We start from the raw sequence: 16,855 nt of genomic DNA, 5'->3' as shown, positions 1-16,855 counted from the left end.
AGGATCAGATTAATACGTCAATGCAGATTTTTCCTCTGTAATGCCACAAGTGACCGAAATTTGAGATGCTCTTGAGTGGATAATTTCAGTAACACGCGAAAATGTATAGACTTTTAGGTATGTTACACAACAATTTAGGATGAAAACATGACATATGTCCATCGAATTCAACTCAGTTGTTGATCCTGAAGAAGGCAAGAATCCTAGATTGAAGTGATTCCCAATTCTGCCTCTTTCCTTACTTCAAAATCTGGATTTTGTCCTTATTAACTTTTTTATCTCTCTATAGGCATCTTTATGTACATCAATTCAATTTGATAGCACAACGTGTGTAGCTTGTGAATTCCACATCTTTAGTATTCTTATTTACTCCCCTATGGATGTGCATCCTGGGAGAAGAGGAGATCCAAGAGGGTCTGATTGTTTCATTGTGTTCAGCACAGGAGAAATTAAAAGGAGTAGATGGAGAAAAATGTTTTTCTCTCTTCCAAAATATAAATGGAAAAAAATAAATACCTTGACAGCATTGGGAACAGTGCAAAACAAAAACCAAAACATAACAAAATTTTTTTTTTTTTTTAAAGAAAAGTGCCTCAATATTAGACTTTTGCAAATGGTCCATTAATTTTCAGAAAATGAATTCTGTTTCCTGACCGGTCAGTTTGGATGAAATTCTGAGGGAATCAATCTAGCCTCTTGAAGCACTTTTGCAAAAGGACGGACCTATGGTACACTCCGGCCTTTTGTGTAAGCACTTCCAGGGGGGCCAGGTTAACAGATCAGATATTGGGGAAAACCATTAAAATATACAGGACACAGAAGAACAAGAATGGACAAGACTAGAAGATACAAAAAAGGAGTAATTTGGAGCTCTTTGCTTTGTTTTTGTTTGTTTTATTGGGGGTCCATCCTTGTTTTCAGACATTCGTACGGATTAATACAATTGGCAAGATTTGCTAAAATTTGTAAGAATCTGAATGCACAAATCTACTTAATATCCTTTAGGCCTGCCACTATGAGTAAAAAGTATTTTTAAAAAATCCCTCCCCCTTAAACCTAAAGTAGAAGTAACAAAAATAATAAAATAAAATAGGGAAATATGGAAGGGATGGATGTGACCGACTAGAAAATGAAAACCAGCTATGTAGGTGGGGTATTAGCATAATCAGGGAATCTTGACGAGCATAAATTGGGTCATTGCACAGCAGGAGTCTTAATTTGTTTCTGGAGGATACATTAAACATTGAAAATGGGAATCACAGCTTAACATATGGTAACATGACAAAAATACTCCGGTCTTTAGGGTATAAAAACCCCTGCGAATACAGGAACTAAGGAGCATTTTCCCACCTTTTTTTACTGGGACGTGTATATGGGTGTGAACGGGTTATTGATTTCCCTAATGCAACCCCATTAAAGGTATAATTTGGTCAATGTTTTCCCCCCAAAAACACAAATTTATAGATTTATCATAATTTAATGTTATGTGCCCGTGGCTGCCAGTCTTCCAATGTGTGCTCCCCTTTTTGTTCCTAAACCAATAAATCCTTGTCATTTTTCAATGTAATCTGTGCCATTTTTAATTTTAATATGAATACTTGATATACATTATTGGACAGCCGTATGAAGCATTCATTAAATCAATATCATATAAGTCCACGTGACGATGTTCGCGCGGACAGTATTATGCCGAAACGAATCTCAAGGATGACAGAGCGAAAGGCGGTAGTACCAATATGGCTACTGTATGAGGCGGACCAAGATGTCTCGTCGGAAGCTTCGATCACGTGATGCATTCTCCAACTGGATTCTTCCTGGTAAAAAAAACAATGAGTCGCTTTACGTCTGACGTTGGATTACGTAAACCCGGCGTGTGCGCGAATTGGTCGAGCGGGTAGTCTTGGTAAAGAGAGTGTGATCTGGAGAAATGGAGGAACAGAGCCGGAGCCAGCAGACCCCACAAGCCGGGAAGGGGAAAGATGGGAGCGGAGAACCCCGCGATTCCACAAAGGATAAAGACAAGGATAAGAAGGAAGAGCAGGAGCTGGTAAGGGCGGATCATGATTGGCCGAAAGCTGAGTCACCCGTGACTACAGAAAGCAGGCCTAGACCGGCATAGCTGAGTCACTGGGGCCGGTGGGTCGCAGGCCTGTGTCGGGGATAGCTGTCACCGGGGAAGGTAGAGAACACGCAAGCCTGTCTATCAGCACAGCAAGTCTAGATTCACGGAGGGAAGAAGAATGTTCTGGTTTTGTTTTAACCCGTGTAGGCCCGTACTGAGGGGGATAACGGACTTTAAGCATCATTACCGTGCGATCGTTTCCCTGCGGCCCGATCGGGGTTTATATTAAAACGGTATCGGCATTGCTTGTCACCGCAGGCCCCTGAGGCCGTGAAGATCAGAGCAGGTAGTGTGAGTGTTGTGGGGGTAAGCGGGCTGCTCGAAGAGGCATATCACCTTGTATCCTATTGGAGCTCTGTTTAGGTCCTTATGGAATGGATGAGAGCTCGCACTGCACCTGTCACATCGCGTGTTTATGTGTGAAAACTAAGACATTGCAGAATAAAGCAAGCGTTTTAATCTGTAACCCCCCCCTTTAAATGTCACCTGGGCTGTGCCCACTACAAATAAGTAAAACTGTCAGTAATGCCCAGAAAACTACTTACAGTTATCACTTTTACTATAGTAACACAAAACATACAATGTGAAGGCAGATAATAACCATTGGGCCCATTTTTCATGATGTAGGGGTTTAGCCCATCCATGTCTATCCCATGCTTGTTTAAATTCCCTCCACCACTTCTTCTGGGTGACTGTTCTATTTATCTACTACCCTCTGAGTAAAGTAGAACTTCCTTAAGTTACATCTAAGAAATTCAGTGGTATAATATATTAAAAAGTACTTGTCCCAATATTGATCCCTGAGGTCCCTCACTAGTAACAAGTCCTTCCTCTGAATATGCTGTACACGGCTGACTACAACCTTCTGCCTACTATCACTCAATTATTGGCTTATCCATTTAACTATTCTGGCATCCAAACCCTAAGACTGTAATTTGTTTAAAAGTCTTCTACGGAGGACGCTATATCACCAGCTCCTCCCCGGTCTGTTATATTAGTTACCCAATTGTTGTTTAGCCAGTCCCCAGGTGCGATGGTCTGAGGGCATTTAAATATGCAAGGAATAGGCATTAAGGGCTATCCTGGATCAAGACAAAGATTGATTAAGGCAAATGGGCCGCATGGATCCGTCAAATACTATGTTTCTGTGTGACGAGTGACTTGCAGGGCACGTTCTGTGTATTTTATGTATAGTTTATGAGGGTATTGCTATATGTCTTAGACTGATAACTCATGAATTCTGTTAAATTGCTCCTGCTGCTGGTTCTGCAGTAATGATGTTCCCTGTATTTTCCGGACTTTATATGTCCGTATATTTAACACCCGTGGTAAATATACGGACATATATTTACCTTTGGTTAATATATGTCTGTATATTTACCACGGGTGTTCTTTCTCCTTCACCATTATGTCTTTTTACAAAACGCCATGCTATTTGCTGTAAGTAGTAGTAAAGACCTTGACGTTTCCGTTATGTTTATTTATTGATTTATATGGCACCGCCATATACTCTAGTGCTGTACTGTTGTTCGGAGACGTCTCAAGTGAGTAACATAAAACCCTTCAGTGTCAACTGGCATATTCTATGTGAGCTGCTACTCAGGCGCTGCTGTCAAATACTGAGCCGGCTGAGGGTTTCTAAAATAATTTCACCGCGTGATGCTTCTATTATCTCCTCTGCGGTTTGTACAAGAGGCGTGTGTAAATTAGACAGTGTCGGATTTGTTGATTACTGTATTATTCATGCACCTTCCCTTGTTTCCAGTCTGAAGAAGACAAGCAATTACAAGATGAGCTTGAAATGTTGGTGGAACGATTGGGGGTGAGTATGATTATTAGTATTTTGATAGAAATACCCCTAGCGTTTATTTCCCTCGTGTACTGAACAGTTTAGTGTTCCTGACAGCCCTACAAAAAGCAGATATTGAAGTACGCGACCAAACGCATCTTGTGCATGGAAAATATCTGTGGGGTTGGGAAAGGGGCAGATGCAAGGAGGACACCATGAAAATGTAAAGGGACCACACGGCTATCAAACGCTTTAAAGTGCATATAATGGCTGGAGTGTCCCTTTAATGGGGGAAGAATTCTAAGTTTTATCCACATTTCTGTCTTTCTGTTCACATACTGTCTCCTTTTTCTCCCCGTGATGCCAATCTACTCAGGAAAAGGACAGTTCTTTGTACAGACCTGCCCTGGAAGAACTGCGCAGGCAAATCCGGTCCTCCACCACCTCCATGACATCTGTTCCAAAACCCCTTAAGTTCCTCAGGCCACATTATGGAAAGCTAAAAGAAATCTATGAGAATATGGAAGCCGGAGAGAATAAAGTAAGTGCTTGAAGGTTGCAGCCAGGGGCAGCTCAGATACAGCGGGTGTACAGCAGTGAGGAACCTATGATAGACCTCCCTTTCAAAATAAAGAAAACGCAACCAGGTGACATACCTGTGTGTTAAGACATGATTTATTGGTAAATCCTAATTTAATTGACCATACATGTTGTTCTTGTGGATACTTGTCAACTTTTTGTTATGAGCTCTTCATGAACTCTTCATACAGCCTCTCCCCACAGAGGTCCTAAAATGCACTTATACAGTGCTCAGTAGTTTAAGCTAAAACACAGCCTTGGCCAAAAGTGTAATGGTCAAAAAGCATGACTGTTGATGTGGGCCAAAACCCCCATTGTCCCCACTTAGTTTGTCATTTTGCTCAGTTACGTTGGCATATAAATTCTTAAGCCTGTCCTTTTCTTCTCAGCGTTTTGCTGCAGATATCATTTCCGTCCTAGCCATGACTATGAGCGGCGAGAGGGAGTGTTTGAAGTACAGACTTCTGGGCTCACAAGAGGAACTGGCATCATGGGGTCATGAATATGTCAGGTAAGGAAGTATATATGTAGCTCTTTCAAAAAGTCTTTGTGTACCATAAATCTCTATATTATACCAAAAACACAGCATATAAACTTTTTTTTTTAAACAAAAATTTGAGGACAGTATTTATTCCTATTCAAAGTATCCATAGGAAAACTCACAAAAACAGGCTTTAAGTAGTAATACCTATACCACCTAAAATTCAGTGAGTTTAATAATAAAACGTACCTTTTAATGCTAAATATAAATATATTAATATAGTAAAACAAATATTCACTTTTTAGCACAGGGCAAAAACACAACAAACAAAACATCCTCAATATGATAGTTGTCATATATGACACATTTCACCCATTTTCTTGGTCATCTGTGGCAAGTAAAAATTTGTGTGTGGATAAGCCAGACATCTCCCCTGCTGTTCTGAGTTCCTTTTTAATAAATTGTTACTTTAGGAGCTTTTAGTAGGCGCTGTTGCTGATAACAAATAGCTCCTTATTTATGTATTTGGATTCATGCATTGTCAAATCCCTTAATACAGAACCTTTTTTTTTTTGGTATATATTAATAGTAATATTTGGGGCTGGAATAAATTCCATGTAAAGTAGTTTAAAGGGAAATGTATGATACATTTTAATAAATGCAAAAATAACATACATAATGATAATTAACTTGTAATTTTAAGTAATCTGTTAACTTCTAAATGGTGTGTGCACACTTTCAGTTTTGGCTGAAAGTAGTCTATGGGTTTTTGCCAACACGGTGGTTAAAGGTAAAAGTTGTTGGTGTTCGTGGTGTTGGCAATAGCGGTGCTTACGAATGGCAGCAGAGTTATGGCACGTGAAACTGATGGAGCAAACAAATTTGTTCTATAGGGACATCACTGAGTGGCCAAGTGAGTTTAGAGGAGCTTTGAGATGAGTAAATCTGAGGGACATCTTTCCAGGACTATAGATATAGCAGTGCATGCACCATTAATAATCCTCGATCATTCATACCTGCCTGAATCTTTACCCTATACACCAGACACCTGGCTGGGGAGGTTGCCAAGGAGTGGCAGGAGGTAGAGGAAACTGACAAGTCTCAGCGGGAATCCCTGCTCACCTTGGTGAAAGAAATTGTCCCCTATAACATGGCACACAATGCAGAGCATGAAGCCTGTGATCTTCTGATGGAGATTGAGCGCATGGACATGCTGGAGAAGGACATTGATGAGAATGCATATGCTAAAGTGTGTCTCTACCTGACCAGGTAAGTCTTTTTGTTTATCCTACCCTAATCTGAGTAAGCAGTCCAGTATAATTCACTGAAAAGGGAACAAAATAGAACGTACACACATTTTTTGTGGTTAAGTGACAGGAGACAGAGTTGTTATAAATGATAAATATTCCGAGGAAGGTCTTTTTACTGCTGGACTGGTTGTAATTTTGATTGATAAATCTAAAAGATTGGATTGGGACCTAAGACTCCAAAGGCAAAATATAGTATTAGGGGCCCATTGGCTACAACAAGGGAGTTTGGAGTTTAACATAACAAGCGGTCTGGCTCTGTGTGCAATACAATGTCTAGCACTCTATATTGAGGTTGGTGTACTCATGTGATGTGCAATACAATGTCTAGCACTCTATATTGAGGTTGGTGTACTCATGTGATGTGCAAAACAATGTCTAGCACTGTATATTGAGGTTGGTGTACTCATGTGATGCTTATGGCCTTCTTCCAGTTGTGTGAGTTATGTCCCTGAGCCTGAAAGCTCTGCCCTCTTGAGATGCGCGCTATCGATCTTTCGCAAGTTCAACCGTTACCCAGAAGCGCTGCGTCTTGCGCTGATTCTCAATGACATGGAGCTTGTGGAGGACATCTTCACCTCCTGCAAAGATGTGTAAGTTTAGCATATGTTGCCCTATGATAATCACTCTTGTGTTTAAAAAGGGGTAATTCTGGTTTGTGGAGACAAAGCTGAGCCAGGAAGTCATTAGACCTCTCAGCTGTTGGGTAATGGGTGCATACATTTGTTCTGTTGGTTAATACATGAAACACTCTCTCTGCAGGGTTATACAGAAACAGATGGCGTTCATGTTGGGCCGTCATGGTGTCTACTTGGCCCTGAACGAAGATGTGGAAGAATATGAGGATTTAACAGAAATAATGTCTAATGTTCAGCTTAACAGCAATTTCCTGGCACTCGCGCGAGAAGTACGTCACCTAAACAAGATCACCTTATTACCTGTCTACCATCTAACTGTGATGACTACATTGTGCTTTACTAGTGACACTAATACCCTTCTTGCTGCCCATAGCTGGATATCATGGAGCCGAAGGTCCCGGATGATATCTATAAGACACACCTGGAGAATAACAGTAAGATAAACAGACGTAGATGGGGAAAACATGACATGACATATTAAAAATGTTTAAATATTTGAAGTCTTTTAAAATACATCCGCTAAATACAGGGGATATGCACCCTAACATTAAGGTTCTAATAACAAATGTACACAGAAATGACATTACACACTCGCTACACACTATTCATGCTTGAATACACAGACCTCATTAACGTGCTATTCTACTATAATATAGAATTAGACTTTACAGTGAAGCATTCTGGAACCAAATATGTACCTCCTATGAAATATTTAGTCTGTTTACAAAGAATGAGCCTGCATTTGTTTTCCCGTTTTAATATTGGTTTCTCTCTGTTTAAGGATTTGGAGGCAGTGGGTCACAAGTAGATTCGGCACGCATGAATTTGGCCTCCTCGTTTGTGAATGGGTTTGTCAATGCTGCCTTCGGACAAGACAAGCTTCTAACAGATGATGGCAATAAATGGCTTTACAAGAACAAGGATCATGGTAAAACACTTGCAAAGTGCCCATGCTTCATGTCACGGTTATGTGATTTTCTACGGTTATAGTTAATTTGTGTACCAAGGTTTCATATAGAATAGTCTGTGGATGAAAAACATGCTCCTAATGGCCAGAGCTAGAACATTACACTAATCAGGGGCGCACGTTAGTTATTGTGTGTATATACAGGTATTTTTATTACATATATATAATTTATACACTTTTTCTCTTTTTTTTCTATGCTAACACTAACATAATAAATGGTCAATATCTCTCTAAGCATTATTTTGTTGCAATATTTTAGAATTTTTAAGATAAAGAAATTGCCTTGTGTCGCCTGTAAAATTACCTTGAACATGTCTATCTGGATATGTCAAAGATTTGCAGTGTCTGTGGTTTTTATTAATACGTAAAATTACATTTAAAAACGGCAGACGCCATCATCCATTCATCCGTTTTTTTGTTTAGTGACGGAATAAAGGCTTCTGACTATGAATTTTTCTAGGTATGCTCAGTGCTGCTGCTTCTTTGGGAATGATTCTCCTGTGGGATGTGGATGGTGGGCTCACCCAGATAGACAAATATTTGTACTCCTCTGAGGATTACATTAAGGTGAGCATCATGTTATACTCACACAATGCATAAATACATCTCAGTGAAAGCCTCCTTCTCATATTTTCTTCTATTTTGTGTGTCACTGGGCCTCTCTCCTGCATTTATAGTTAACTCTGCTCATTATCTATATTTTGCCTTTGGCGTATTATATTTTGTTCCATGTAACTTATTTGGGAATTAAAATGCAGAACCTGCTCGTCCTAGGTTTATTATTTGGCCAACTAGCCTTTTTCTATACCTTTTGTTTTAACTTTCTCCTCACACATCCCTTTCTGACCTTTCTTCAGTCTGGAGCTCTCTTGGCCTGTGGAATTGTGAACTCTGGAGTGAGGAATGAGTGTGATCCTGCTCTGGCACTTCTGTCTGATTATGTTCTGCACAACAGCAATACAATGCGTATTGGATCTATTTTTGGGTGAGTGTGACTAGTAAAATGTGCGAAGGCTAGTATGCTAATTTAGGAAGCTGTTTGTCCATGCATCTGAACTACATTTAGAATGACTTTTCTGTTGTGTTCTTGCCTTGCAGGTTAGGTCTTGCATATGCTGGCTCAAACCGTGAGGATGTCCTGACCTTGCTACTTCCAGTAATGGGTGATTCAAAATCCACTATGGAAGTAAGTAAATATGCGTCTTAAATTAGAAGAAGCTACAGTGCTAAGTAAATGTCCGTTTTACCATTTTTTTTATTTTGATTTTTGTGTAGGTCGTTGGGGTAACTGCTTTGGCCTGTGGGATGATAGCTGTCGGATCTTGTAATGGGGATGTAACCTCTACAATTTTGCAAACTATTATGGAGAAATCTGAGCAGGAGCTGAAGGACACATTCGCTCGCTGGCTTCCCCTTGGTTTGGGGTTGAATCACTTGGGTGAGGAGCGTTGGATTTTAGTCCAATAACTGGATTGCTCATAGTTTGGGGCTGCGTTCCTTATTTGTGTTCTCTGTTACAGGGAAAGGTGAAGCTATAGAGGCAATCTTGGCTGCGTTAGAGGTGGTTCCTGAGCCATTCCGAAGCTTTGCAAACACACTGGTTGATATTTGTGCCTATGCGGGTAAGTGCTAAGTTTACTCAGAAGATGTGAGAGACTGATAAGCTATCTTCAATTTGAGCTGGTGGCTCTAAAACTCATTATCCCTGCTACACTAGGATCTGGAAATGTCCTGAAAGTTCAGCAGCTTCTTCATATATGTAGTGAACACTATGACTCAAAGGAGAAAGAAGAGGAGAAAAAAGACAAGAAGGAAAAGAAAGAAAGCACAGCTGATATGGGGTCTCATCAGGTGAGAAAGTCTAGGTGTTCTTAAAATGGGTCCGTTATCTTGCCCCTTATAGTCGTTTAAGCCTTGCAATGAGTACCACCGCTCAGGCAAGTTGTGATTCTATTGCCTACGTAACACAGAAAACTTTAAACTAAACGTTTTATGAAGAATAAAATAAAAGTGAAGGTCCCACCAGCAAGCCACAAATGCCTATAAACATGACACTTTATATTACCGTCTGTCTGTCTTGCAGGGGGTAGCAGTACTTGGAATAGCTCTTATTGCGATGGGTGAAGAAATTGGTTCAGAAATGGCACTGCGCACTTTTGGACACCTGGTAATGTCGTCTTGAATCTCAATCAACCTTTCTGTTTTGGCCTTTTGTCGTTGCCGGTATTTATATTGCTTAGTAACACAATTCTGTTTTTGCAGTTGAGATATGGGGAACCCACACTCCGCAGAGCAGTCCCCCTGGCTCTGGCTCTTATCTCTGTCTCAAATCCAAGACTTAATATTCTGGACACACTGAGCAAATTTTCCCATGACGCAGACCCTGAAGTCTCCTACAACTCAATTTTCGCCATGGGAATGGTGGGCAGTGGTAAGATATTTTTAATGCCAAAAATCCTCCTGACTCACTTGTGCTTTAGTAGAAAAATGCTGAGAGTTCTGTAGGATTTTTTTTTTCTTCACGTTCTGTCTCACAAACTGACTTGTCTTATAGGCACAAATAATGCACGCCTGGCTGCCATGCTGAGACAGTTGGCACAATATCACGCCAAGGACCCAAACAACCTGTTTATGGTGCGACTGGCACAGGTAAAAGCCACATTTGTAAACCACTTAAGATACCTATCCTGATTGAAGGGAAAGTGCCATAGCAGTCCTGTTTTAAAAAAAAATAACCAATGAATGAATCCATTAAGCACCAATGATTCTGCATGCAGTCATAACAAAATATAGTATCAGAAGCCTGTTTAGTTTGCCATTCCTCGTGCTAGATAACGCCGCCTTTGTATTCTGTGTAAATCCTATTCCATAACATAAACCATATTATGCAGGGCAGTTCAGCCCTTACTACAGAAGCTTGCTGAGGTTTGTCCATAATGAAGTTGGCAAGTCTCTTCTGCAAAACTCCTGCTTGATGAATAAACCCCCTTAAAAAACATGTTTCCTTGTCTGTACCTTAGAGGACAAATACTTTTAATGTGAATGACTTATGTGTTTTATTCCCTTAGGGTCTAACTCATTTGGGCAAGGGCACCCTCACACTTTGCCCATATCATAGTGATCGGCAGCTGATGAGTCAGGTGGCGGTGGCTGGATTGTTGACTGTACTTGTATCTTTCTTGGACGTCAGAAACAGTAAGTACTAATGCATCCTCATGTGGGCCTCCTCTGTTGTTTTGCTTTTCTGCTCTGAGACTTGCGTTCTTGTTTCTTTTTCAGTTGTCCTTGGAAAGTCACATTACGTATTATACGGTTTAGTAGCTGCAATGCAGCCCCGTATGTTGGTCACATTCGACGAGGAGCTTCGACCTCTACCAGTATCTGTGCGAGTTGGGCAGGTGTGTGCCATAAGGAAGTTTTATGCAACCCATTCCAGCATTTTTATAGGTTTTATTTGATATGTGTAACTTGACATTGTTTCATTCTTCTATAGGCTGTGGACGTCGTTGGTCAGGCTGGAAAGCCTAAGACAATTACTGGTTTTCAGACACACACCACTCCGGTTTTACTTGCTCATGGGGAGCGAGCGGAGTTGGCTACAGAAGAGTATCTGCCAGTGACTCCCATCCTGGAGGGCTTTGTAATTCTGCGCAAGAACCCGAATTATGATGTGTAATGGCTAAGAATAAAAAAAGTCGCTAAAAAGGATGGGGTACGGGCCTATATAAGGCTCTAAGGGGAATTGATGCTAGTTGTGTTTTTTTTGTTACTGTATACAGATAATTAAATAATTTCTCAACCATCTTTTGTTTTAATGATCATGTCCTTTAACTGTCAATGAACTGTTATGAATGCTTAGTTCTATCTATAGGGTAAATCATGTCTACCACTGAAGTGTTTGCCTCCATGACAAGATGCATTGTGGGCCTTTGGCCAACAAAAATATTTGTGTGGACATTATAAATGTATTAGTCACCACCATTGACAGCAGAGTTCTACTATTAACCGTGGCCCCTTACAACACCTTTAAATGAGATTAGCCTGATTTTTAGCTCTATACTGTCCGTTTATTTGAAATGGGCAAAGTCCTGCAGTAATGTCCACAAGACAATCTCTGAAATCCTCCCTAGTCAACAATAACAAAATGCCTTCACCTCCGGTCACACACTCATCGACCAGAATCTCTAGTGGTATCTTTGTGAAAGGAGTGGTAGGACACAAGGTGCTGGCTGACATTCTCATACATACACTGGTTCTTTAATATGTTAAAATAAAAGGGCACAGTATTCACATGTATTTGCTTTCACTGGTCTGAACTTTTTTTCTCCTTATTTTTAACTTCTTAAAAGAAAAGTCAATTATGAGGCGTGATAAACAACATTTTCAATAGGGTACAGTATCCCATTAAGGGAAATATTCTGAATATTGTAATTTCATCTGTCGCTGCACATTGTGTGTAGGATTGCTAAGGTTTTATTTGAATGATTCGTATGCAGCTTAATGTAACTTGTGCTATATCACAGTATGAAATGTACATGTTATGGTTTTAGAAAGTCGGGTACAAAATGTTTAGATTAAATTAACGTTTTCTTTGGGGTATTCTGTAGAAAAAGATAAAAAAACCTGTATAAAATATTCTGAAGTTAAAGGTAAACTTTAACTTTTCTTCTTCTTAATAATCACTTAATTTAGTATGTTTAGCTGTTTTCTCAAAATGCTGTTTTCTTAAGTAGCTGTACAGTGGCTTTTTTGTATGTAGGTCTTTTACCTTGACCCCAGTCTACTGGCAAACAATAAATTCTTAATACTGCCTTGTTGTAAACAATAGAACGCAGTGTCGTTAAAAAAGGGATGGATTTGCTAACCAGGCGGTTTGCAGAAAAACTAAATGTTACATCGTGCTGATTATGTAGGGTCATCTCTGGCCAGAGAACCTCACTGGGGTTGGCCCTTTATAATGCATAGTGATGTCACTCAACAGAAATGTTCAACTCCCATGTTAGCGAATACACCCGTTTTTATTATTATTATGTAATTGTGTGGCTTTGCAACGAATGTAGCCTGCACCTGTCGGGAGTTGGGATAGAATTCCAACATAAGCGCTTAATGTATTTATTTAAGACCATTTTGACACTGGTATAAAGGCATTTCAAGGACTAGGGGTGATGTAGATAAATCTGTTTAGATCCAATGAAAGGAAAGCTTTAAATGTAAAATGATCTGAGATACTTGGGGTATCAGGAGCCAGCAGCACAGCGTGAAGTTAATTATACACACACACACAAAATCTAAACTAACATAGAGGAACTGTGCATACAAAACGTACATGATAATGTGACTGCCGTTATAGAAATTTACATATAACATCATCACCTAGGCCGGCCGGTGTAGACGAGTTCTAGGAAGACAATATGTTCCCTCTTTCAATAGTTTCACACCATCCTACTGACGTAATAGGATGTAAATTCTATTACCGCACTACACCTGTGTCTAAGTGTATAAACAAGACGTCACACTTCTCTGGCACCCTATTAGAATGGTTATTATGACGTATCTTTTTGTATTATGTCTATTAAAATTAACTGTTAACCAAAAAAATATGGGAGACTCGCAAGTTAATGTGTGCATGTATAAAATCTATATATATATATACACACACACTATGTGTGAGAGATTCTGGTACAATTTAAAAGAAAAAAAAAATCTTATTGCGAGCACTGGATAGTTCCATGCCATGACTTCGAAGAAAGTCCTCCCACATTTACTATGCTTTTATATGGGGGTCCTTCTTGCAGGCAGGGTTTACAATTCATACCGCACAGCTAAACTGGCGAGGAGATGTTTATTTCTCATGTTAGTTACAAGTTAAGTGAATACGCTTGTTTGTCATTTCTAATAAGCAAGTCTGTAGAGGGATTTATGTGCATACATGTATATACACGTAAATAAAGATCACAGAGGAGCAAATAAATATATAGGTGTATGTATAATTACGTATGCTTGTAGGCCAAAACACTACATGACGTAGCTAGATCTAAGGATATGTAAGTCGCTAATGTACCAAAGTTTTCAGATCATGCTAATTTTTTAATTTCATAGCATAATGCAAATTTTAATAGATGTCGAGCAAAAAGTAAGGCTTGATTGCAAGAGATTAATGCAACCTTGAGTGACAGGTATATTAAATATGTGCAAGCTGTGCCGTTCGAACCACCTTCTGAAACCGCTATAATTTATATTATAACATGGAGCTTTTCCTGTCTACACAGCTTCCCATTCATCATGCACAATGGAATTGCCATTGTTAATCTTATGGCATCTTTTGTATGTATATGTTTGAGGACCCCCTTTCTAAAAATGCATTATGGCTGTTGTTTCTTGGTGGTCCTTTGCATTTTAGTACAACTGTCATCTCCGCTACAGCTTGTCAATTTGCAGGACAGTGAATATAGAAAAGTATTTTTGATGGTTTTGGAGTCCCTAAGATGGAGAATTGACAATCAAGGTACTTTTTAATGTAGAAATTACAAAAGTGGATCTAGGACGTCTGAGGGGATGGTAAACCCAAGCTTACAAGACACTGAGGTTGGTTTTTCATGTATATCTTTGGACATAATAGGTGCACGGCAGATCAGATTGTATGGCTTTGTGCTGACGGCTACCAACTGCTGGTACACCTGCACTGAGGAACATACACCACCAAAAGGACTCGGAAGAGAAGGATGTCTGATTGCATCCATTGTGATCAGGAATGCAAGACTATAGAGCCCTGGGAACTTAAGGAAATCTAAGTGAGAGAAACAGTTTCTTCCTCTTCCAAAAATTACTATAGGGTCCCCAAACTCAGGTCCACAAGATCTACAAGAGGTTCTCAAGTGTATCTCTTGCACTGGGAGCAGTGAAATAAGTAAATAAGTAATTTAGAGGGGGGAAAAGAAAGTAATAAAAGCAATAGAATCTGCCACGATACTTCAAACTTCTACCAGTAGAAAAATAAAACAAAAACCTTAAAAAAGGGGAGAGATGCGGCCCTTCAAAACATTAAGAAATGTATACTACCTGTATTAAGGCAATTGTTGCTGTGCAGAAATGCGGTTATTTTTCAACAGTTGTACCTATGCTGTAAAAGGAAAATTCCCAAAAATGTGTTTTTAGTTTTAAAATAGTATTTATTTTTACATATTAGCACTAATTTGTTTGAGTTACATGTATGAATGTGGTTTTGAAAGAAATCCCAATTTTCCTGAAGAAAAAAAAACAAACATAGAAAAGGAATCATAATTGAACAAAAAATCCAAACAAGGGTTTGAAGAAATCTTTGTTCATAAAGGATTAACTATTTCTTAAAAAGGGACCCGAGTGTCTTGAAAGCTTGCATTTTCCATCATCTTCATTAAAGGTACAGAATAATACATTTTGCTAACAAATGTTCCATTTTTTCCTGGAGGGGTGGGAGATAATGGGCCATCTCTGTGGTGAACATAGGAGCTAAGGCATGAGTACTCTTCCTCAGGAAGAGCATATTGGATGTCAAATCATATCATGCAGAACAGTGGATCTTGTTACTTATACTTTCCTGCTACATTATGTATATATCCAAATTAAAATGATTAACAGATACATACACTGGCCCCAATCCAAGAACATTGTATTTATGTGCAAGTATAGACTAACAAATGAATTTAAGGCAGGGGTTGACAAACTTGGTTTAGATCTAGGAGCCAAGCTTTTTTCTTTCCCAATCAAGTTTGTATTTTTTACATATAGTTAAAAGATGTTTATTGGGGCAATACAACATAAGACGCAACTTTCTTAGAGTGCTGCACCACTTTGTACGGTACTCCAGTTAAGCCCTTCATGACAAGGGGTATTTTACACCATTGTTCTTACACATACACACATTAACACCATATGGTAACAGACACACACATGCTCACAAACACACCTTACAGTAACGCATGCTAACATTCTACACTCCTGTACACACATGCTAACACTATACACTAATACACACACTATATGCTAACATACTGTAACATACAGAACACCATACACGCCAACGCTACACTCTTATACACATGCAAACACTATCCAGTAACATGCACACCCTTTCTAACACTATACATATATAAAAACACGCACTCTAAGACTATGCACATACATACTGACTCTGGCGCTACAATACAGTAGACATACTGAATATGGCACTATACATTCACACACATGCACTGACTAGCACTATACACACACACACACACAGTGACTCTGACATAACAGTATAAACAGACACTATACATATACACACTCGCTCTGACATAACAGTATAAACAGACACTATACATATACACACTGGCTCTGACACTAAGTATTCACACACGCTCACAGGCTGACTCCAGCACTATACATATACACACATATACACACTGGCTGACATGATAGTACATACACTACTCCCCTCCCCATCTAGTAGAGGCCTGCCACGCCGCTGCCTATCTTTTGCCATTGTGAATCCGGCACTCTTTGCTTTCCTGCAGGGGTGCGGTGAAGCGGGTGCCATAATGCATGTTATGTGACCCTTTTCACCGTTCCCTGTAAGAAAGAGTAGGGTGGCAGATTCACAATGGTAGCCCTGGCCAGTTTTTACCCCCTTGTCCTGCAATACGCTGGGTGCCAAGAAGTGGTTTCTAGTTGCTATGGTGACCTGGTGCCCGGTGTTTGTCGAGCCCTGATTTAAGGTCTTTCGTGTGAATATGGCACTGGACAAGCTTATTCTTGTGGCTCCTTGTGGATATCTTTATATAGTTTCAGACCGGTCTTCAGTGACGGCAAAAATCTGTCCGAGACAACAGAGGAGGCAGGGAGTGGAACAATTATTTTTGAGGACTTAAAGGTTGGCTAGCAGTGCAACAAAAGCCCCAGAAAAGAAGCAGGGTGCTGGGTATAGTATGGTTCTGGCATTTTACAGATCTTTG

General features: G+C 39.7%; 1 protein-coding gene across 1 annotated transcript; it reads left to right on the top strand.

Moving 5' to 3' along the window:
• The first annotated feature begins 1,839 nt into the window (after window positions 1-1,839).
• Window positions 1,840-11,687, top strand: PSMD2 (proteasome 26S subunit ubiquitin receptor, non-ATPase 2). Its single transcript, XM_053458810.1, has 21 exons — window positions 1,840-2,047; window positions 3,888-3,944; window positions 4,288-4,452; window positions 4,880-5,001; window positions 6,016-6,240; window positions 6,713-6,871; window positions 7,041-7,185; window positions 7,290-7,350; window positions 7,698-7,844; window positions 8,344-8,450; window positions 8,741-8,868; window positions 8,982-9,069; window positions 9,159-9,321; window positions 9,404-9,505; window positions 9,601-9,734; window positions 9,967-10,050; window positions 10,146-10,314; window positions 10,438-10,532; window positions 10,952-11,078; window positions 11,163-11,281; window positions 11,377-11,687. Exons 1-21 carry the CDS (start codon window positions 1,928-1,930, stop codon window positions 11,557-11,559), a joined length of 2,700 nt encoding a protein of 899 aa, XP_053314785.1. The 5' UTR covers window positions 1,840-1,927; the 3' UTR covers window positions 11,560-11,687.
• The last annotated feature ends 5,168 nt before the right edge of the window (window positions 11,688-16,855 follow it).

Source organism: Spea bombifrons, chromosome 3 (genome assembly GCF_027358695.1).
Source record: "Spea bombifrons isolate aSpeBom1 chromosome 3, aSpeBom1.2.pri, whole genome shotgun sequence".
Classification (NCBI taxonomy): Eukaryota; Metazoa; Chordata; class Amphibia; order Anura; family Pelobatidae; genus Spea; species Spea bombifrons.
This window is presented reverse-complemented; position numbering and strand designations above follow the sequence as displayed.